Here is a 24,288-nt window from a genome sequence, read left to right as displayed (position 1 = left end):
AGGGGTTTACAGTTAATTTATGCTCCTCTCAGTCTTTGGCATGCTGTGACATAGTGTGCAGCTATTGTCACTGTGGATTTCTCTTCTCCTAGTAGAATGTAGCATTTTCTCTACTCCTCTAATGTGTGAAAGTCTGGAAACAGACTACAAAATATCTACTGGTATCAGGTTGTCAACCAGGAGAATGGTCTATATCAGGTAGATAACAGTGTTTGGATCATTTATAGAATTGCATGGTGTACGCCTTGCCTAACACAGTAAAGCAGTAAAAATGACACTTGGCCCACAATGGCAGAAGCCTTTTATTTACAGTCCTCTAAATCCTCTATTAATGTTAAAGTGAACCAATAAGTAAGAACTTGCACATATAAATAGTGCTACAGTACCATATGGATCCTGCAGCCCCTTTAAGTTGATATGCTTATAGTAACTCATATTTGTAATCAACCCCTAAATTCTTCAATGCACAGCTTCCAAATTAGGGTCTGCAGTTCTGTAGTGGCAACCACCAATCACAGGGGTCTTGTATTGCAGTACCATACAGAACACTTGAGATACTTGTAATTGGTCTTCAATCAGAGCTTATAACTTTGGTTGAAACTTCGAACCTGTGTATTCAAGCATGTATTTAGGTGAATTACCACAAATAACTATATCAGTATCATTATATACAGAGGAGTTGGATACCATAATTCTATGACAAATTTATACTGTAACTGCATGTGTTCAGACTACAACAGACTTTCTTTGTACAGGCCCTTACTATATAACTAGGAAGTGATGTAACAGGCCAGACTTCCTGAAGTGGCTTCATATAAAGGATACCCGAGGTGACATGTGGCATGATGAGATATACATGTGAATACAGTGCCAAGCATACAGATAACTAGGCTATGTTCCTTTTTTTCTGCCTGTAAGGAGTGAACATTAAGCTATGTCAGTGACAGTTTCTCTCTAGGTGGGACCCAGTCGGACTGTAGAGTAGCCTTCACTGAGGAGGAATTACAGCCATAAACGCTTTACTGGCGGAGAAAAACTGAGTGTAGGGAATGGATTAAAAAAAAGGTCAAAAGTTCATATACTTTAGCTTCTGGGAAACTGAAAGATTGTATCTAGTTCTAGGCGAAAATACATTAAACGTACTTTTTTTTTGCTACACATAAAACTGTGGTAATGGTAATAAAAAAAGGGTAATGTTTTAGGAGTAGGAGGATAGATACAATTGTTTATCTCATCAGTTTATTTTCACCTTGAGTTTTCTTTGAAACACTATGCTGGCAGCTCTTCTCATATAGTTACTGTGAAAGAGAACTCCAGTAAGAGTAATTTGCATAACATCACATTTCTTCCAAGGAATCTCTCAAAGGAACAAAAAGCAATTACAGATAAATATATTTACAAATAACAATTTTCCTTCATTATGATATTTAGAAACCTGATTCATTCATACTATTCAACCATGGTGCCATGTTGCTTAGCAACGTGTTGCTGTACGGACTGGTGTGATTGTGGCCCTCGCTATTCATTATAATGTAATGAACTCACAGGTCCCAGCACATTAAAATGATGCTGGTGAGGTGAGCGGCGTTACACTGCTCAGGTGCCAATGACCTTACTGAGACTAATGCACAAGTCCGGTTTAGCCTGGGCTATTGCCAGTTGTTGTCAACTGCTCAACAATATGACACATGAGAATGAACTTTCATATGTTAAGTATCTGAGCTGTTGCAGAGCTACATATCCCAGCATGCCTTTCAAGAAGAGTTATAATTCGGTCCAATATACTTTTATTGAATTAAAAGTGTTTATGTGCTGCTCCTGCTGATTATATGCTGAGTTCTTAGTGCACAGTTTTGAGACAGGATTGCTTTATGAAGAACAGTTATTAAAATATCTATACATAATCTTTCTTTACCTTAAAAATCCAAATAATGCAATTTAAAGTAAACTTTAACCGAACCAGACAAAAAAATAAAACTTATCTGGGGCTTACACCAGCCCCCTGCAGACGTCCTATGCCCGTGCCGCTACTCACCGATTATACAGTCTCCCGCCGCGGCTTAGTTTCATTTTCAGTCGCCGGGCCAGTGCGCCTGCGCGCCCCTGTCCGCGTGCGTCCTCGATCATGCTCCCGTCGCCATGGTCAATACGGCTACTGCGCACATGCACAGTATGCGTACTACGTATAAGACAGAGCTTCACTATAAAACATTTTATCCTGACTATTGTATGAGCACACCACTATTAAAGAGACCCTGTTATAAAGTGGACTGCTTTCATAGTGTGGCTTACAGCAGCTCCTTGTAAGCGACATAAACTGGCCTCCGCTGGCTGATGTACTTTATGTGATTCAGACAGCTGATCAGCCAGCGTATTGGTGTGTTTTGATCTTTGAGTGGTGAAGTTATGACTTGCAGTGCCTGCAGATAAGTCCTATGAGATGAGATAGCAGACTAGACTTCCTATATCACCATAATCGTCTTCTGGTGCTGAGGTAAAACTCTCTGCATAAAACAGAGCGTGAGAAGGAACTATTAGCAGAGCACACTGTGGTCAATTGCTTGAGATCTGAACATGGGACAAATTCTTACAATTGCATACAACTATATGTTTACAATTAGGGTTTCGTGGCATTACACGCTTCTATATGCATATACAGTAGTATCTGAACTGCATGCAGCTAAACCACAACAGAGGAAATTATCTATAAGATGCAACAAACTAACTTCATAAAAATCTGTTACCCCAGAGAAAGGTCTCAGTCAAGTAGAAATCTTCTATTATTCCCTTTGCCTTAAAGTGGACTTGACTCTTGCACAGGACAGAAGGAGAACAGAGAGAAATACACCCTGTATGTATTTAGAGTTTAGCCTGTTCAATTCCCCTTCATCTGTGACTAATCACAAGTGCAATCTGATCTCTCAGCTGTGTCAGCTCAGGAAACTCGGTAGCCTCTGAGCAGCTAAACACGTGAAAGCAGGAAGTAGACGCACTGCAGATTTATTGCAGAATTTCTATCTGCTGTAACAAAGAAATGTTTTTCTTTGAAGGTTATTATTATGCTGTTGCTTATCTTTTAGAGCAGAGAGGAAGTACTGAGTTCAGGTCCGCTTTACCTTCACTTATTTGTTTAATGTTCAGCAATTAAGCTGTGTACCATCCAACGCTTCTGCCAGGGGAGGACTGGGACCTTTTGGCCTGGGGAAAACACAAACTAGAGGCCCATTTTCACAGAAGCCCCAGCCCAAATGACATCACATATATGCTGGTAGTCACATGGGAAATACAGCAAGGACACTCGAGGGACAGCGTGACAGGTAAAGTATAAATGCACTTGCATCGGGGGCACATAGTACATTTTGAGTTACAACAGCCAGGGTTTTCATTTCTCACACAATTCCTGCCAGCAACCCTCCTGGAGTCTAGGGACTGTCTTGTAAGCAGTCCTTCTGGAGTCTAGGGACTGTAAAAACCTTTTTAACCTAGACAATATCTTATGTAGCTGTGCACATGCAGTTAACAATGGTGAGAGACCAGAAATATTTTTTCCCATGGACCCTGTAGGCAAGCATCTGCTCTGCATCATGCTGTGTATATTTACCAGTTTGCCCACCCTCTAATTGCTCTGTAATTGGGCGTTTATTTCCCTCAGCCAGCCTAGTGGTTCACATTGCCTTATACAAAAACCTGAATTCCCCAGACATTGTACCAGCCCTAAATCATTAAATGAGAGGCAGCCTGGGGGGAAATCTCCCCCCTTTCCCCTGGCCAGTCCTCCCCTGGCTTCTGCATACCCAAACGCTTGATTTGGTAAGGCGAACATGTTTAGGCTGATGTGGAGTCGAGGTAAAGAGAAACCGACAGTGCAGCCAGATAGCAATTGTACTGGCCTAGGGAAATGATAGAGATCAGAATAAACTTCTGATTCAGTCAAAACTATTCAAATCATCTTATATCTATGGCTACATTGACTTCTGATATACATGGCTACCACTCTTGACCATCACTGATGCCACAATATCTGCCTCAGCTTACAGCCATTATACATGGCAGTGTGGGTCTGACAGCCTTGATACACCCCACATACATATGGCGGTATCACATACAGGCAGCTCGCTGCCACACTGGGCATTGTCTGGCACATGGATGTCGTGTCCCTTTATACACTGTGCTCAGTATAGTCACCAAAAAAGGTGAACACTGGCTGCCATAAAATAACATAATAAAATCACACATCCCTCTCAGATCAGAATCTGATCTAAGAGGAATTAAAAGCTTACACACTACAAGTAGATATTTTCAACATAAAATCTATTAAATATCTATTGAACCACAACACTGCACTGCTCAATCCAATGTCACGCTATGGGCCGTTGATCTACCGCTGCTCTCTCCCCTGTTCGAGCAAGAGCTTTCAACCAATACGATTGAAAATCAATTGAATATATAATTGGAAAGGCATGTTGGGCATCACTTACTGCCAGATTCAATCACAGTGATCAAATCTGCTATGAATCGACATGGAAAATTGCTAATCCTATGGGCACCTTTAGACATAGACAAGGAGGTGGGGCTTCTAATGACGAGCGGGCAGCAATGCTAGTCTATAGCTGTGATACAGGAAGCTCCGCCTCTCGTATATTTTGGAAGCATTATGCAAAACATGCAACAACAAAAAGTGCCCAAAGCCAAAATAAAACATTCTAAAATAGAACTTCAACTTAATATAAATATGTAAAAATATATTGCATCCAAATAAAAGCATGCCTTCTGCTGTTGTACTTCTGAGTGTTTGAAAAGTCAAGCTCATAAAAGAATCAGTGCACAAAAGTGAATCAAGCACCGTAAGACGTATGGCGGAGGTGCTGCAATTGTCTGCCAGTGATTATGCCTTCAAGCAGCACACATGGGGAAATGGTGTAACAGCAGTTTATCTGAGCGAATCCCTGGTGCGGACACTCCGGAATAAGGCTCGAAAGTGTTCTCTTGTGACAGACGTCACACACGTGTAGTAGTCCTTCAATCCATGCTTTGGCTTCTCCTAGAAACAGAGACATTTGAATCAGAACAGAAAATGTTTCAATTGCAACATTATATGCTTCATAGTGGTTATGGAAGGGAACCTGAGAACTTGTTACTGGTGGTATTTATACTTACCTGGGGCTTCCTCCAGCCCCATGAGGTGCTGTCCTCCCCAGCCGCTCCATTGCTTTGTAATCCCCGCCAATAATCTGGATGGCCGCGCTATTCTGTGCATGCATGACCGGGTCGCGCATGTGCAGAAGTGCACGACTGGCCAGATTAACGGAGGAGATTACCAGGCAACGGAGCGGCCAAGTAGGACAGTAAGGGAACCCACACACCAGTCATGTGGCTGGAAGAAGCCCCAAGTAAGTATAAATACCCCCAGTAACGAGATCTCAGGTACACTTTAAAGAGTGAGTGCAGTCATGTGGGAGAAAGTGGGTGGGGCTTTGCCTCTCCATGGTAGCGGCAATGTCAACACAAAAGGGTGGATCCCCCCTCCCCAAAAAAAAGATTTATTGCAAGTCTGCAGTATTTGTAAATATTATCACTCTTCAGTGTCAGTTAGGGATGGTGAATGAGTCGGAAATAATACTGAGTTGATGCAGGATTATGCAAATCCTTTAGGCAAATGTATACAGCTTGAAAGTGGACCAATCAAACCCCTCCTTGATGAGATTTAACTGGTCCATTTCCAGGCTGCATTCATTTGCATACAGAATTTGCTAAATTCTGCATCAACTCTGCATTATTTTCATGCCATTGACCATTCCTAGTTCTCGGTGAATTCACATTGTTGTTTGAAGTTAGAGTAGACATTATACAAAAAAGGATATTTTAATTGTGACAAATGCATTGGCTACATGGTAAAATGCATGATAAGTTCTGGAGTACAGACTAGCCCTTCCCAATACTATGTCACTTTGGCATTGAAGCAATGCCCTCCTGAAGACACTGCACACTACTGACGTTTTCTGGTGTGGTGGTCATGTGGTGTGTGATGACAGAAGATTTATGTCCTATTTATGATAGCTTGAAGATTTTCAAGGGGAAAAAAAGCCCCATAAATCAAGGGAGATGCTCTATGTATTTTAGGGCTGGGGCCCACTAGGCGGCTTTGACAGCGCTTGTCAAAGGATGCATTGCATGCAACTGTACTTCCATTTCATGAGTTGTCAGCTACTTAAAGGGAATGTCCGAGGTACATGAAAATAATCTACTTACCGGGGGCTTCCTCCAGCCCCTGGCAGCCTTCCTGTGCCCTCGCTGCAGCTCCACTCCCAGCCAGTGGCCCGGGGTCCCCTCCAGTGCAGATTCCAACCTCGCCAGTTGCAGTTGCGCTAATGTCATCTGGAGTGTACTGCACACACACAGTAGTCCTGCGCCTGTGATGAACACTCCGGATGATATCAGCGCAACTGCGAGCGGCTCTTGCGCAGGCGCAGTAGATGCCAACCTGGCGAGGTCGGCATCTGCACCAGAGGGGACCCCCAGGCTGTTCTGGTGGCAACAGCACAGGACAGCTGCCAAGGCCTGGAGGAAGCCCTGGTAAAGTAGATTTTTTTTCATGTAACTCGGACATTCCCTTTAAAAAACAACTAATAGCAGGGCTTGTGGTGACTTCAGCATCAGATCAGGTAATATAGGTGGATGCCACCAGGGCCGCCATCAGAAATTTTGGGGCCCCTCACAAATCATCAGTCCGCCCCCCCCCCCCCCAAAGTGAGAAATGTGCATAGCCATTACATGTTGGCAGAGCTAGTTGGAGGCTTGCTGTCCACAAATTAATCACGAATAACCACGGTGGATACTCGTGATTCAAGTTAGCTCTAATTGCCACAGCTGAGCGGCTAGATGCGGCGGGGTTAATTACCCAGAACGTCGCTCTCCGCCCAGCGTTTCAACGAGGTGCAAGTGTCCGAATGGACGCGTTGCAAGCCTCGATATCGAGCACTTCCTCCTTCAAGCCGGAAGGAGGAAGTGCTCCATCATTTTTTTAGAACCTCCCAGTTTTATTTTCTGTTTGAAAAAGCTAAAAAAGTAGGTTTAATGCTATTGTCTCATATGGTAATGATTCAGCTTTTCCCATAGTCTCGCAGTTAGCAATCATGTGACCCCCAACAAGACAAATTCAGCAATCATGAGGCCCCCAACAAGACAAATTCAGCAATCTTGAGGCTCCCAACAAATCATGAGGCCCCCAACAAGTAAAAATTCAATCATTGGGCCCCCAACAAGACAAATTCAGCAGTCATGAGGCACATAAATAGACAGCATTTCACATAAATAGGCAGAATGCCCCCTTATTATGGTAGACACCTCTCACCTGGATTCTGACAGGGACCCCCAGGTTAGGTAGTAAGTGACATGGAGCCCTTTTAGGTAGTGAGTGAGTGACAGGGAGCCCCTTTAGGGAGTGAGTGAGTGACAGGGAGCCCCTTTAGGGAGTGAGTGACAGGGAGCCCCTTTAGGGAGTGAGTGACAGGGAGCCCCTTTAGGGAGTGAGTGAGTGACAGGGAGCCCCTTCAGGGAGTGAGTGAGTGACAGGGAGCCCCTTTAAGGAGTGAGTGAGTGACAGGGAGCCCCTTTAGGGAGTGAGTGAGTGACAGGGAGCCCCTTTAGGGAGTGAGTGACAGTGAGGCCCTTTAGGCAGTGAGTGAGTGACAGGGAGCCCCTTTAGGCAGTGAGTGAGTGCCAGGGAGCCCCTTTAGCTAGTGAGTGAGTGCCAGGGAGCCCCTTTAGCTAGTGAGTGAGTGACAGGGAGCCCCTTTAGCTAGTGAGTGAGTGACAGGGAGCCCCTTTAGGGAGTGAGTGAGTGACAGGGAGCCCCTTTAGGGAGTGAGTGACAGGGAGCCCCTTTAGGGAGTGAGTGACAGGGAGCCCCTTTAGGCAGTGAGTGAGTGCCAGGGAGCCCCTTTAGCTAGTGAGTGAGTGCCAGGGAGCCCCTTTAGCTAGTGAGTGAGTGACAGGGAGCCCCTTTAGGGAGTGAGTGAGTGACAGGGAGCCCCTTTAGGGAGTGAGTGAGTGACAGGGAGCCCCTTTAGGGAGTGAGTGAGTGACAGGGAGCCCCTTTAGGAAGTGAGTGAGTGACAAGGAGCCCCTTTAGGGAGTGAGTGAGTGAGTGACAGGGAGGCCCTTTAGCTAGTGAGTGAGTGCCAGGGAGCCCCTTTAGGAAGTGAGTGACAGGGAGGCCCTTTAGCTAGTGAGTGAGTGACAGGGAGGCCCTTTAGCTAGTGAGTGAGTGACAGGGAGGCCTTTTAGCTAGTGAGTGAGTGACAGGGAGGCCCCCCCCAGCCGCCGCCGCTTCCCCTACCTTGCCAGGCTGCCAGCAGCGTCAGACCTCAAGATCAGCGGCGACCCGACCAGTAAGAGCGGCCGCTGGACGCACCCGCTCTATATGCGGAAGTGACGTCACTTCCGCATATCAGTGCGGGCGCTGGGTCCTAGCGCCCGCACTATTGTCGCTGCCTGATCGGGGTCTGATGGGCGGCGGAGGCGGCGGCTAGAGGGATGGAGGGAGGGAGCAGCGGCCAGGGGAGGTTGAGCGGCGGCCGGGCGGCACCCGCCAGGGCCGCGGCGGGGATGGGGCCCCCCTGCAGGCCCGGGGCCCGTGACGGGAGTCACGGATGTCCCCCCCCTGATGGCGGGCCTGGGTGCCACTATACATCATAATGTTATTACGGCTGTGGTGGTGCAAGGGTATTTCTCAAGAAATCCATGTAATTCTGGTTTCAGCAATAGCTTGACCCCAAATTAGTCTTCCCCAAGTAACTACAACTCAAAGGAAGCAGGGCTAGCGCTCTTTTGACTCACCTTGCACCCAATGGAACAATGGTGGGTTAATACATACCGTGCACCTTCATTCAGCATTGCCCTGGCCTGCATGTCTTACTATTTATTCCTGCTGGTTTCTGTAGTGTAGGGTATCTGCATTCTCCTCTCCTCCCAGACTCCTGTATCGCATGTGCACTCCAGCTCTTCTCCTACTTCCAGCAGACCAAGCTCTTCACAGACTAACACTAGATGCTGCACACATGCATTAGAGGGTGGGAGCTAGGACTAGCTGAAAGCAGGAGAAGCGCTACGGTCCTAGCACCAACATGAAAAATGGCTATCTACGAGAGAAAGAGGCCACAAATATCCAACATTGTGGAAAACAGCAGACGGTGGAGGTGAGTCATGCAGGGGAGTTCTGAACTAGTCTGCACTAACCATGCAGTTTTTATTGTAGCCTTAATTTGGGCTTCAAATGTTTTGCAGTTAAGTTATCCAGAGAAAAATAAGTGGGCTTCAATTGGACATGTTTTTGTAGTAGAGAAAAGGAATGAAGAAAGGATCAGTTGCGTTACCCTGTTTTACCGTAGGGTGACGCAACGGCAATGCAAGTGAGTGGGGCCATTCACACTTAAGGCATTGCGTCACGATGCGCCAGAAGTATCTCATATGCCACAATCCGGGCGCACAGCCTGCAGTGTGTTACCTCAAGCACTGCATTTAACGCACGGTGCTTGGGGTAATGGAAGTGTATGGGCGCGCAGGTCGTGTAAACGACGAAGCATGGTGTATCGCAGTGCACATACGAGGATCGATGGGAATCCCAGTGATGTACATCCTGCCTAGCAGGCAGTACGTCACTGAGTGACGGGTGGCACTATGCAAATGACCGTTGGTGCACTCTGCCAAAGGCTCATCTCGTATGATTGTAGTTTTTTTTGCGTTGCAGTGGAAATCGGCAGGAGCATCCTAGTGTAAAACCAGCCTTAATTACTAATTCTACAAGAGTTACCTCAAACTTTTGAAACATAAAGAGAAACTCCGACCAAGAGTTGAACTTCATCCCAATCAGTAGGTGATACCCCCTTTTACATGATAAATCTATTCCTTTTCACAAACAGACCATCAGGGGGCGCTGTATGACTGATATTGTGATGAAACCCCTCCCACAAGAAACTGTGAGGACCATGGTATTCCTGGCAGTTTCCTGTCTGTGAACATTGTTGCATTGTGGGAAATAGCTGTTTACAGCTGTTTCCAACTGCCAAAAAAAACATGCAGCAGCTACATCACCTGCCAACAGTATAAATGGCACCATGTAATAAATGTCAGAATGTAAATCAGGGATTTAAAAGATTTTACAATGGGCAAACACTGACTAATCATTTATACATAATTATTGTAAAAATGAAGCACTTTTTTTATTACATTATTTTCACTGGAGTTCTTCTTTAAAAGTTCCTTCTTCAGGCATGATACAGAATTGGATGAGATGCTTTAGCTGTTACATTGGTTCCAGAAAATACACGGTTTATAATAAAATGTAGTAGCTATAGTTATCATGCAAGCAGAGAAGGTAGAAGAGAGAGGTGACTTACTTATCTGGTGCTATTGAGCTGCTTCTTCAGACAGGCTCTGAAAGTTGTGTATTTCTGCTCAGTTTTGTAGCCCTGTGGAGCAGGAGAGACGTGTGCAGACGCAGACATGGTGCAGCAGCCACAGAACAGTTACAAAAATGCAATATAGAGAGAAGTAGTTGGTTAGTTTCTCACATGGTGAGCACAGAAGGACAGATATTATGACTTTTCAGAGAAAAAAAAATCTGTTATTTAGCACTGAACAAACAGTACCACGGTTCAGTAAGGTCTGGGTCAGACTTCGACCTGACAAGAACTAAACTCACCTCATGCAGCATTATACACAAGCAACACTAAAAACTGCAGAACACAAGAGACACTTCAGAGTCTCACAGAGTGCATGTTAACAAAGCAGCATGCAAGCCTGACATTTTCATGCAGTTTGCAGAATTTGTTTTTATCTGTATCATCCAATGAAAGGTTATTCAGCAGTAGCATAATATAATAGTCATGGGGACAGTACACTTAGCCACATTGGCACATTTCTTTTAATACTCTACTTTCACAGTAAAACACTGCACTCCATCACATCAAATAATATAATGGCATAGCAAAAACCATGCAATTATATTGTAATGTTTTGTTCACACAGAGAGTTATCAGTGTGGTTCCATCAGAATAATGCAAATAAGAGTCTGGATTACACACCTGAAACAAGCATGCAGCTAATCCTGTCAGATTTGTCATCCGACTGTGATGCAGAGCAGCAGTTATACATTACCTGCTTCCAACAGCAGGACAGGTCCTCTTCACTCGTCTTCAATGCAGCTCATCACCGTGCTCTCGATGTATGTCACATGTCATGCAGAGACTGGAGCTGCAAGGTGACTGGCTGCATGGTGCAGTGATAAGGTGCAGTGAAGAGGAGTAAAGAAGACCTGTCCTGCCCCCGGCAGCAGGTAATGCACAGGAGCAGGACCCCCCCTAGATATTGTTATGCCCCTGTGTAGAACCCGCTTTATACAGTGTTCCTTCTGATGATATGGGTTGAGCATTTGGGCTCTGAATTCAATTGAGTCCCAGTGCACAGCCAGATTCTGCGCTTCTTTAGTAAACATTCAGTCACCCTTTACTGGTGATCTTGAGTTTACTTTCCTTTTGTAAATCATACAAACAAGAGCAGGAGTGTAGCTGCTGCCCACTCAAGCAGTCAGGTTCCTGTGTTATTATTGCACACAAAGATGAATATTAATGGTGCATGCTCCTTCACGGTTCATGTAAAGGGCCATATCTATTCTAGAGAGGACCAGATGGCTACTTGCAGAATTCATCTTGATGTGGATAATCATTGGATAGGCTGCAGAAATATCTGAGGCTTGCCACAGTGTGGAATTTCTCCTAAGTAGCGTATGAGCTGAGAATATTTTTGACCACTGGGTGGCAGCACAGCATATCTAATTCTTCAAAACCAAAGTATTTTTTACATGCACTGAAAGTTTTAGTGAGATGCATCTGTAACTAAAAGTATTGCTAAAAGTGTGAAATTATAGATATGTTTATAGTTAGTGAGCCCGCTTTGGAAAGGACGGATGGTTTATACACAAATGTTCCAAGAAGATCAAAGAAAAATTATATCCAAAACATTTTTGCCCTTAGCCTAATTACTGTCTGTGACTGCAGCTTTTAGTTCCTCCTGATTCCTGTTCTGGAGTACATTTATTTGTTCCTATATAGAATCGACCATTGGTCTGGTGATACCTCACTGCTAGTGTGACTGGTAGAGTCTCCACAAGTATTAATGCAATACTGAAGCAACCCTGGAAAAAACAATTAGATGCTCATCCATACCTCCCAACTTTTTTGAGATGAGAAAGAGGGACAATTAAGCCATGCCCCTGCCACACCCCCTGATCACGCCCCCGTCACACCCCTAGTCACGCATACCATAAAAACTTCATAAGAAAAATATCTTGTTTTATAATTCAAAATTCAAACCCCACTGGTCCTTTTTTTATCCTGGTTCATTGTCCTCCACATTAACATTTTAAAGTTAGTAATGTATCAATTTAAAGGATGGAAATAAAGTTTAGAGTCAATCAAACCTATTTTTTAGTAGATAAATATATATATTTACATAGAAAGAGGGACAAAGTCCTGAAAGAGGGACAAATGAGGAGGACAGAGGGACTGGGCTCCCAAAGAGGGAATGTCCCTCCGAAAGAGGGACAGTTGGGAGCTATGGCTCATCTATGTAAAGGGAACGCTTTGGATCCCTTAGAGCAGGGCTGGGCAAACTTTGCGCAACCTGAGCCGTATGCTGCAGAACGCGGGCCACATTGCTTGTCTCCCTGCAGGGTGTGAGTTAATACTCACCTACTCGCCGCTTTCTGCATCGGGTCTCCATGGCCCCAGGGCATCACGTGACATGTCTGTCAGTACATGCCAGCATATTACATGCTGGCACGTCCTGACAGCATCTCACGTGGCCCAAGGTAAGTAAAGAGAGATTTATTTATTTGCCTCGGGAGTCCTTTAAAGCAAACCTGAACATTGTCCACCAATGTGGGATGACAATATTAGTCAATAATAAGTGCTGGGCTAGGACATGATCTGCATGGTATGTTCTCCCTGTGTTTGTGGTTTTCGATGTACTGTATTCATTACCCTTTTAAATAACCACCACCCTGTGACTTCTGTGTCCAAGTGCAGCATGCACTGTACAGTGCATGTGAGTATACACGGCCATGTCCACTCATGTGCATTTGGTAGGAAAGCTTTTGCTTGTCATTGCTCAAGTGAACCTAGGTTCAGGGGCCCATCACAATTTTGTTATGGAGCATCTAAATTTGTATTTATTCAACTTATTATCTGAGTTCTTGTCAACTTTAATTCTATTGTCAACAAAATTCACAGGGTTCCAAAGCTGTCATCATCCACCCCATGCAGATCCTCAGCATCTTCCAGGACCATGTTTCCTGCTTTCCTGACAGGCTTGCGGCTCCATTTATAGAACCAAAAGTATGGAAGAACTGGGTGTTTTCCTAGATCATCTAAACATGAATAATAGAAACATCGTACTGACTCATGTCATTGACAGACATGAGATCAGTTTTCTAGATTTGCGTATCAGTAAAGATGGTGACAGAATCAGAACTGAAACTTATCGAAAACCGACCGCTGGTAATACACTCCTGCATGCCTCCAGTTTCCATCCTCCTTCCCTGCTGCAAGGTATTCCTGTGGGACAATTGTTACGCGTCCGCAGGAATTGCAGTAGGGATGAAGAATATGAGAGGGAGGCGGAGGAGATGTGTGGTCGGTTTAAACGTCGTGGTTACAATAGAGAAGTATTAGAGAGGGCTAGGTCACGTAGCAATGAGACACCAAGGGAAATACTCCTGATGCAAGATTAGAGGAAGAAAGAACCAAAGGGTGAAGTAATACGGTTAGTTACACAGTATGGAACCCATTGGAATCAGTTGCGAAGATTACTGGCCAAGCATTGGCACTTATTGCGACTTGATCCCAAAATTATTCAGGTGGTTGGCGATTATCCACATATGGCGGCGAAAAGGGCACCCAACCTGCGTGATATGTTGGTGAGATCTGAGTTTAGGTCCACCACAATGCAATCATCACGCATGTGGTTGGGCCCCTCAACACGTCCCCAGGGTATGTTCTCATGTGGAAAATGCTCGGTGTGCCATTTGGTTGACCGTATAAGTACTTTTTCAGACTCTCAATCAAGGAAAATCTATGATATACGGTCTTTTATAAATTGCGAGAGCAAATTTGTTGTGTACATGATTGAATGTCCTTGTGGACTTAAGTACATTGGAAAAACGACACGTATGTTAAAACAACGCATACAGCAACATGTGGGGAATATTAAAGAGGGGGATGAGACTAGCCCTTTGGGGTTACATTTCAGATTATTCCATCATATGGATCCTGATTCCCTAAGATTCAAGGGAATCATTAAGATGCCCATTCCAACAAGGGGGGGAAATCTTGACAGACAGCTATGTCAAATAGAGTCAACTTGGATCTTTAGATTAGCTACTGTGATCCCTAGAGGGCTGAATTCTGAACTCCCTCTGGCTCCCTTTTTACCCATTTAATCATGTGAGTGAGATTGGATAGAAGAGGGGTGTCTGTGAATGTGTGGACACTTGCCCCCTCCCCCTTTTTTGCTACATTTTTGTTTTTGTTTTGTTATGTGTGCGTGTGATTGATGAGCTGACACTGTGCTGTGGGATTCTTTATTGATACTCATATTGTTGGAGTTCCCCTTAATTTAGCGTCCAAGATAAAAGGATGTATGTCTCTTGCTATTACTATTGGACGCTGTGAGTAAAGTGTGGAGTTTGCCAATCCTGATATGTGCCCAATACTTTCGGAGAATTAACTGACATCACGAGTTTCAAGCTGCTAAGAGAACTGCTCGATTATTTGTTTTGGAGAGGAGGCTTAACCAATGGGTAGAGAGTGGAGGCGGGGATATGTAGATGCGACAGGGAAGACTGCCTTTTAAAAGTAACATGACGGTGCCGATCACATGACCGTCTGAGGAAGCCCGAGGGGCGGGCGATACTAGTCACGGAAACGAGCCAGGGGTGACGTCACCCGCTGCGCGTCTTGCAAGCGCATGGATCCGGATTAGCGTGGACGGGGAGCTCTTGTGAGAAGGGGTTGAGAGGAGTGGCGAGCAGTGGCCGGAGGAATCCTGAGGAGTCCACAGGAATACATGACTGTCCCAAGGAGGTGGTGAGAGCCCTCCGGGCAATGTGATCAAATGTGTATGAGATCTGGGCTGAAGAGGTTGCAATTTATGCTGAACGCTGCCCTTTACAATCACATAGGCTTTTGCTTGCTGTGGGAAACGGACTAACACCTGGGGGGCCCCCTATGCATGGATTAACCTTACTGCATGCCTAACTCCACTCCCCCTGAGCTCGTCCTTAGAACTCAATTGCTATTTGAGGGCTTTATATGTTGGAAAGTGTGAATCATCAACCTGGAGGAAACGGGGACTATTCACTAATTGCCTTATAGCATTGACCACGCAAGTTGGATCTGAAACTACAGCCCACACACATCTAATGAACATTGCAGTTGCAATTGAAATAACTCCCGGGAGTGTACCTTCTGAGTGTGTGGGATGATTGTGAGTGCAGTGTGAGTGACATGGCCGGCTATGTATGCCAGGTTTAAATACACTCAAAGGCTCGGTTTTATGGGGGTAATGGGGGATTTTGTATGCAGACATTAAATAAATTAAAAGTGTTTATATGAGACTGAGTGATACAGTTTTTTGGTTCTAGACATTTAATCACTCTCTAGGCTCCCCCAATTGGGGTTTAACACTAACTATATACAGTGAGCGCTGGATAACATTGTTGTTGCTAGCGGCTCCATTTATAGGCTGGAGGGTGCATGGCTACAGCTCTGGTGTGTAGCCGGTGTATTAAAAGTAGTAAAAGTCGAACTCTGCTGTTTACTCAGACTGCTCTCTCTGTCTGGACCCCAGATACGTCCATGAGCTCGGGTGCTGTACATAATGCAGAACGTTGGCAGAGCGTTATACATTATCTACTCCCGGCGATGATACAGGTCCCTCTTCACTTTGCAAGTGCCATGCAGCCAGCCAATCACCATGCAGCTTCAGTCTCATGTCATGTTACAGGGACTGAAGCCACATGGTGATTGGCTGGCTGCACGGCACTTGTAAACAGAAGAGGAAATAAAGAGGACCTGTATTGCCACTGGGAACAGGTAGTGTATAACACTCCACTGCCGCTCTGCATTATCTACATACAGGACCCCCTCAGAGCAGCCACTGTGTCCTCTTGCGATGGGGGCCATTGTAACACTCCTGTTTACTACCCTGTTCAGCCTCAGTCTTGTCCACACCTGTTACCCTTGTCACTCTGCACAATGCTGGTTTCACCCTCATGCTCTCCTCTTCACTGGTAGGGGTAATACTATGGAGAGGGCTAACAGCCACTTATTCTGTGCCCCAATCACTTCCCCTGTCTCCAATAAGTGCAGACAGCAGCTGAAACAATGTATGTTGTGATCCAATGACTATTCTTCAATTTATTGCACTAGGGCTGCCCACCACATTACTCCCCATTTCGTTTTCTACTTCTTCTCAAATGTGAGAGGGAAACCCGTCTAGCAGGGCTAGATTTTCAGCAGTCACGGCCATAGAAGGTGATGAAAATGTGACAAGCAGTTCCTCACCCTGAATCCTCGATGGAGACGGTCTTTCATGATGCCAATAAATTCTTTATAACTTAATTGATCATCTCTGTCAACATCAAAGATCTTGAAGACAGTGTTCACCAAGTGCGGAGACAGCTTCAGGCCTGTAGCTACATATACGGCACGCTTGAACTCATCTGTGGAGAAACCAAACATCAAAAGAGTAAACCCCATCATTATAATAGCAAAATCTCCCATCTTGTTTAGTCATTGAGGATTCTTAAATCCTAATTGGTCATGGAGAGGCAATGGGATGAATGAAGCAAACAGCAGCAAGCTGAGCACTAGAATTAGAAATAAGCGTATCCTAGACGGGTTTTCTCTAAGTTTGGAACACACAGGTGCCCTATTATTAACTCCTTCTTGAGGGTGATTTTTCTTGCTATTGTGGTTAAAGCATTTGTAGTTGGAAGGATGTATACATTCATACATACAGAAGAGTACTGTAGAACTACAAGTGTCCATGATCCTGCACTAAAGAGGGATTGTCAGCTACAAAATATGGTGGATAGTGTACTGGTTAAGGGCTCTGCCTCTGACACAGGAGACCAGGGTTCGCATCTCGGCTCTGCCTGTTCAGTAAGCCAGCACCTATTCAGTAGGAGACCTTGGGCAAGTCTCCCTAACACTACTACTGCCTATAGTGGCTGCAGCTCTGGCGCTTTGAGTCCGCCAGGATAAAAGCACAATATAAATGTTATTTGTCTTGTCTTATTATGCAGCCTGCAACCCGACCCTGCATTGCAAGCATTCCAATCTAATCAGAAATGTTTCAGCTGTAATACATCTTATCTCAGTCAGCCTGGCTCTATTTGGTACATTGCCTATGAGAAGGAAGCTTGTCAACACCCCTCCCACATTCCTGCTCCTCACTGATTGGCTGAGGGCAGTTCAGTGAGCTGTGCTCACATGTTTATAAAGCAAGCTAGATATGAAAGTAGAGAAGTACAAAAAAGGATCCGCAAGCCAGAGCAGGATGAGGTAAAAAAAGGGCTGAAATGTTTATTAGAAAAATCCACAGACAAGGCAATAAAATCACAGGATCAACTAACGCGTATCGGGCCTACCATCTGCCCTTAGTCGTAGTTAAAAGTGAACCTGAACATGAGGAGAATTTATGTGAGGCCAGGGAAGAGAAAGCTCCACCCCCGGGGACACACAAACCGCCTGTTTAAAGAGACATACATCCCCAATGGATACAATGTAAAAATACAATAATAACATTGAAAATGAAATATAAAAGATGTAAAAATGTGTTATCACTGACAAACTGTAAAGTTGTATATGGATAGGAGAGGGGAGAGGACAACAGCAATTCACATAGATTATTATCTAAATACAATAAGTATAATTAAGGAGAGGAAAGAGAGGGGCTCAATATGTGTAAACCAAGCTCAAGTCCCATCTCTTGTTTAAACCCTGTGGTGTACGGGTACCCAGCCTATGAATCCAAAAGGCTTCACGTTTTGAAAGCATTCTCTGCAAATCACCTCCCCTAATTGGACAAACCACCCGTTCCACCCCCTGAAAAGTAAAGGAAGAGAGATCTTTCTCATGTACTGTTTCAAAATGTTTGGAAACCGCAGACTTGCGAAAGGTGTTCCAATTTGTGCCACAGTAATGTTCAGCTACGCGGGCTCTAAGGTGGCGGGTGGTACATCCCACATATTGTACACGACATGTCATGCAGGAGATAACATAAATCGTGTTTTTGGTATCGCAGTTCACATACTGTTTGATAGGAAAGCTTTTGTTATGGGCAAAAGAAAAAATCGAGTTGCTTTTTTTGTGACACTGACAATAGTTGCATGTGGTGAACCCGCAGGGATAAGAACCCACTGTAGCCAGCCAGGTTGGGGTACGGGAAGAGGAGGGGGACCGAAATAGACTGGGTGAAAGGATGGACCCCAAGGTGCGGGCCCTTCTAGCAGAAAAACGGCATCCCCTGTCCAAAATGGTTTTTAGTTTTGTATCCGGATACAGCACAGGAATATATTTTTTAATAATGCTTGTAATTTTATTGAATTCAAGGCTGTAGCCGGTGACAAAAGTAACCCGATCATCTCCGGCCCCCCTCACAACCCTACTTCTCAGTAGATCTGAACGTGATCTATTTGTGCCCTTTTGAAGCCCCACGGCCAACTGTCTTCCAGTGTAGCCTCTTTGTTTAAGTCTGGTCTCCACCAGGTTGCACTCCTGTTTAAGATCAACTGGATCCGAACAGTTTCGTGCAGCCCTGGTGAATTCCCCCGTGGGGATGGCATTTAGGGTGTGTCTGGGGTGACATGAGCTAGCAAGCAGGATGGAATTTCCCGCTGTGGGTTTCCGAAAGGTACGGGTGGTAACTGTGTGTAATGAGGGGTTTCCTGTGAGAGTAAGATCCAAAAAATCAATTCTGATCGGATCCGAGCTCATAGTGAAATTTAAATTCAGATCATTACTGTTGACATAGGTTAGGAAATCACTCAGGAGAGCAGGGGGGCCACCCCACACCAAAAGTAGATCGTCAATTTTTTACCTCATCCTGCTCTGGCTTGCGGATCCTTTTTTGTACTTCTCTACTACTATGGCCTGGCTTGCCTGATCCTGCACCGACTGGTATGAAGGTTAGGGGTAGAGCGTCATGAACCTTCTCACTGCCTAGATATGAAAGTGCAGTCTCGAAGAGAAAAAAATGAGTAAGGGAGGAAATGACATCAGGATTGGCTTTAGTCAGAAGTCAAAATAGAAAATACCAGGAACAGTTTTCTCTTTATTTACTACAGTGTTTCTAAACATTTTATTGGTTTGTACCCATCTTAAAACCCTGTACTCACCAAGTACCCCCTAGCGTAGTAAACATTATCACAGTACCTCTTGACAAATATATTTGTAGTACATGATTAATGACATTTCCAATCATGTACTATTGCTTTTAATTAACTAAAATACTAATTTGGTGTTGTTTAAATAAGATTTATAATTTTCTAAAACCCTAAGTTTGTTATTCTTGGTTAAGTCTATCAAGCCCGAGTACCCCCTGGAACCATCAGAAATACCCCCTGGGGTACGCGTACCACACGTTGAGAACCTAGGATTTTACTATATAAAATTCACTGAAATCATAACGTGGACAGTACAATACATGTGTTATGTAAGTAAAACCAAGTATTTATCTACTTATACGTGTGTTTTTTTTTCTTCTGGGATATTATAGCTGTCCATGCTGTTTTACTAGGCTAATGAGAACTTGCTTGACAAGCAAGTCAAATCTTAGGCCTTGTTTCCATGTCCGCGACGCGGCCACTGCAACACACAATGAATGAGATTGCTTTTGCAAACACGCAGAAATGCAGGCAACTATGCATTGCAATTCCGTAGTGAACTGCAATGTATGGATGGAAGAAGGTCTATGCAGTTTCTGATGTCCCAGCGGATTGCAACTTTGTGCATTGTGGAAAACATGGCCATAATCGTGCAGAGGGAGATGAGGCCTTACTCATGAGAAGGGGGGCTACAAACCAGGGTCTCCTGGGGTATTCTTCAAACTCTCTGATAATATCAGGCATCGGTGCTGCCAGCTTTTATACCAAAACATTCACATAGGTTTACTTTATGGAAAACCTCCACCTTTTAACGCTTAGGTCGGTTGTATCAACTAACAAAGTGCATGAGCAAGAAAAACATAATGAAATTAATATTTGGTGTGACCACCCTTTGACTATGAGACAGCATCATTCTACCAGGTACACTTTTAAGCAGTTATTAAAGGATCTTAAAGGGAGCCTGAGGTAAGAGGGATATGGAGGCTGACATGTATTTTTCCTTTTAAATAATGCACATTGCCTGACTGTCCTGCTGATCCGCTGCCTCTAATACTTTAAGTCACAGCACCCTGAACAAGCATGCAGATCAGATGTCTATGACAAATCTAAAAAGATTAGCTGCATGCTTGTATCAGGTGTGTGACTTCACTGTCCTCTCTCCTCCCCGTTGCTCCAGTGCCAGGTAACGGTAAAATTATTTGACCGGCGTGGTCAAATACATCTTCAGCCCTCCTCGGCAGTCTTTGGCATCCCTGAGTACTTCCAAAGACAAGTGGATCTGAGCTCATGCATGCCTGGTACCGATGCGCCTGATTTCCGAGTTACACAGAGTGGAAACTAGGGAACCTACAGAGGACAGGGAAGGCTCTATGGGACCCAGAGCCTTCCCCCTTAAAGTGGAAACTCTGACATAACATTCAATAAAAAATGCGTTTTCCTATTTTTTATTACCCACACAGTTACCATATTTGCTTTTGTGCACAAGTGATTTTTTTGTCCATTTACAAATGAGAAGTTCCCAAAGTACAGTGTATCTGCTCTGAAAGCTGAAAGCATTTTATTCAAGCTGCTCTTCATTATATATTAAAATCTTCTCGTGAGCTCTTCTGAACTGTGTGCATGCTTGAAGCAGAGAGAGCTTGTTTTCAGTTGTTACACACAATGGGGTTGATTCACCAAACCGTGCTAACTCATAGCACGGCTGTGCTGGCGGTTTTGCGCGCGTTATAATGCGTGTAACGGTTTTCGTGCCCCAACATGAATTTTCACACGCAATTGCAACATTTTGCGTGCAAAAATTTGCGTTCGCGTGCGAACATTCGTGTTTGCGAAAAATATTACGCAAAACGCTAGCGCGGCCGTGCTATGAGTTAGCACGTTTTATCAACCCCAATGTAACAACATCAGAATGTAAACAAAAGATAATATTATCTCCTCTGTGGATGCGGATCTTAAGTTGATGGTGCTTTCCAGTGCAGAGCAAAGTGGTATGTTTAACTGTTTGAATGCTGTTCTGCTACAATTTTTTTTATGATAGTAGGTTTAAGGCTGTAAGGAATCTTTTAGAGCAAAGAAGAAATGCTGAGTTTCTGACCACTTTAATTGGTATTCAGATTATTATAACTAAGCGAAATTCTGTGAAACCCACACGCTCATCCCCAATTATAACTAGCCTTAGATTTATATGCTTGGAACTCTGAGTTTATAATAGCTATCATTTTTTATTTTACCAATTTTTTCGTCATTTTCAGCAGCTAAGGTATAAAATACCAGCAAGAAAAGTTCAGCATATTCCCGCAATCTACATTTTTTACCGCGCGATCCTCCTGAGGGATGATAATACAGTCACTTACCCTGACCGATTGATCTATTGGCAAAGTTGTACATTTGCATGGCAATGGCGAAATCCTCCAGGTTGTTGAGAAACTGGAAGAAGGATCTAAAGTCATCAAAGGAGATTCCCTGAGAAGCGGAGCAGAAAGCCACGGTTAGTTCCTCTATGATTTTATCTAGATAAGTAGATGAAAGTATCAGCAGGCGATGAATAAAAGTCATTTAGAAGGTTATAATATGCAATCTGATATTTCCTGTACCAAAACCAAACTCTGTGTGCTGCAGCCAGCAGAAAGAGCTCTAATGCACGGCTCACAGGATCCAGCATTCTCCGCACAGCCGACAACTTCATTCATTTTAAAGAAACAGTCCATTCAATTCTGATATTTCAGCATAGGGAAAGCCAGCTGGGCTGATTCCCTGCCTGGCTTGTTATACTGGTCACCGGTAAAGCTGCCTGGGATCATTCCTGGCATGGAATTCTGGGGGCTTTCATTGACTCTACGGGGTCTCCTGCCTTCTGCTGCATTCTCCATCAACATGTAACAAGGGGACATTGGGCCTAATTAAAAAGGGGTGGAGAATCACCCCTTTAAAGTGAACCCGAGGTGAAAATAAACTGGTGAGATAAACAATTGTATTTATCCTCCTACTCCTAAAAATTACCCTTTTTTTAAAATATCCCATGGTTTTATTTTATATTTAACCACTTTACCCCCGCGCGTACGTATTTCTCCGCCCCTTTTTCCATCCTTTAACAACCAGGGACGGAGAAATACGTACTTTCCGCGTTCCCGACGCTGTCCGCGCTCCCGCTCGTAAACACGCCGCCCGCCCGCTCACCCAGAGATCAATGAACGGGAAAATCCATTCCCGTTCGTTGATCTAAGCCCCGCAATGATCCGCTGCTCTCCTATGGGCAGCGCGATCATTGTGAGAAAAAACTCACGTGTCCAGCCTCCTTATACTTCCTCCAAGCTTCCGGAAGGAAGCTTGGAGGTCGCATTAAAACAAAAAGTTACTGTGGCCATCTTGTGGCCAAATAGTAAACTACACACTACACATTATTCACATACAAATAAATGACTTTTACACATAAAATTAACTCATTACCTCCTACACTCCCCATTTTTTTTTTATGTAATTAAAAAATTTACAATTAAAAAAAATACATAAATAGTTACCTTAGGGACTGAACTTTTTAAATATTTATGTCAAGAGGGTATAACACTGTTACTTTATAAACTATGGGCTTGTAATTAGGGATGGACGCAAAAATGAAAAAAAATGCAACTTTATTTCCAAATAAAATATTGGCGCCAAACATTGTGATAGGGACATAATTTAAATGGTTTTATAACCGGGACAAAAGGGCAAATACATTCCATGGGTTTTAATTACAGTAGCATGCATTATTTAAAAACTATAATGGCCGAAAACTGAAAAATAATTATTTTTTTCCCCACATTTTTCCTATTTTCCCATTAAAACACATTTAGAAAAAAATAATTCTTGGCATAATGTCCCACCTAAAGAAAGCCTAATTGGTGGCGGAAAAAACAAGATATAGTTCATTTCATTGCGATAAGTAATGATAAAGTTATAGACGAATGAATGGAAGGAGCGCTGAAAGGTGAAAATTGCTCTGGTGCTCAGGGGGTAAAACCCCTCAGTGGTGAAGTGGTTAAACATTTACAAAGTAGACTGATTGTTTTGTTGACTCTGCTCAGTGGCAGCCTATGAAGCGTCCCTAAATGAAAATACATGGACTATTGACCGTTTTCTGCTTTTAGAAGTTGTATTTATTTATTTATTTATTTTATTCTGCCAGAAAAACTTTTATGGCTGTAATTTGCTTATCAGTGATGTTTAGTATATTCCCGACAAGGTACCGACAAGACAGAAGCTGTCACTTCCATGCCCAGAAATTAACTCTTTCAAGTAGAAAAGTAAAACAGCCTGGTTGTTAATATGTTTGGCACTGTACATACTCATTTTGTTCTCATCATGTCATGTGTTGCCTCGAGTACACTTTAAGACTTAGAGCATAAAAGTGGTGCACAATATAAACTCTGACCTAGTGATAAAAGTGCTTGTTTTGCAATAAACACACAGCTGCAATGCACGGCATTGTTATGGACTCCATGCACTGTGGCTGGATAGTGTACTGGTTAAGGGCTCTGCCTTTGACATGGGAGACCAGGGTTCAAATCCTGGCTAGGTCAAGTACCTATTCAGTAATGAGTTCAAGGCAAGACTCCCTAACACTGCAGGGTGGCCTCTTGAGTGCGTCCCAGTGGCTGCAGCTCTTGAGCGCTTTGAGTCCGACAGGAGAAAAGCGCTATACAAATGTTCGGATTATTATGCACTGGGTTAGGATGTGCATATACACCCAATAATTATTGGCTGATTTACCACTTTCATACAGTATGAGGGCTAATAGATACTGAATACTTCAGTATGAGCAGATTGTGTAGGGAAACCCTCACACTATATGGAGGTGGTAA

At 43.9% G+C, this 24,288-nt stretch overlaps 1 protein-coding gene across 5 annotated transcripts in view; it reads right to left on the bottom strand.

The window, feature by feature from the left end:
- Positions 1-4,928: 4,928 nt before the first annotated feature.
- MICU3 (mitochondrial calcium uptake family member 3) overlaps positions 4,929-24,288 on the bottom strand; it is a 175,305-nt gene continuing 155,945 nt past the window's right edge. For all 5 annotated transcript variants that reach the window (XM_068278620.1, XM_068278616.1, XM_068278618.1 and 2 more), the window contains 4 exons: positions 21,802-21,910; positions 16,623-16,780; positions 10,398-10,469; positions 4,929-5,041 (listed from right to left, as the gene is read on the bottom strand). In XM_068278620.1, the coding sequence (XP_068134721.1) occupies positions 10,398-10,469; positions 16,623-16,780; positions 21,802-21,910 (339 nt within the window). In that variant the 3' untranslated portion in view covers positions 4,929-5,041. The remainder of the gene's footprint in view (positions 5,042-10,397; positions 10,470-16,622; positions 16,781-21,801; positions 21,911-24,288) is intronic.

This window comes from Hyperolius riggenbachi, chromosome 1 (genome assembly GCF_040937935.1).
Source record: "Hyperolius riggenbachi isolate aHypRig1 chromosome 1, aHypRig1.pri, whole genome shotgun sequence".
Classification (NCBI taxonomy): Eukaryota; Metazoa; Chordata; class Amphibia; order Anura; family Hyperoliidae; genus Hyperolius; species Hyperolius riggenbachi.
Note: the sequence above shows the minus strand (reverse complement) of the source record. Positions and strands in the feature narration are given on the sequence as shown.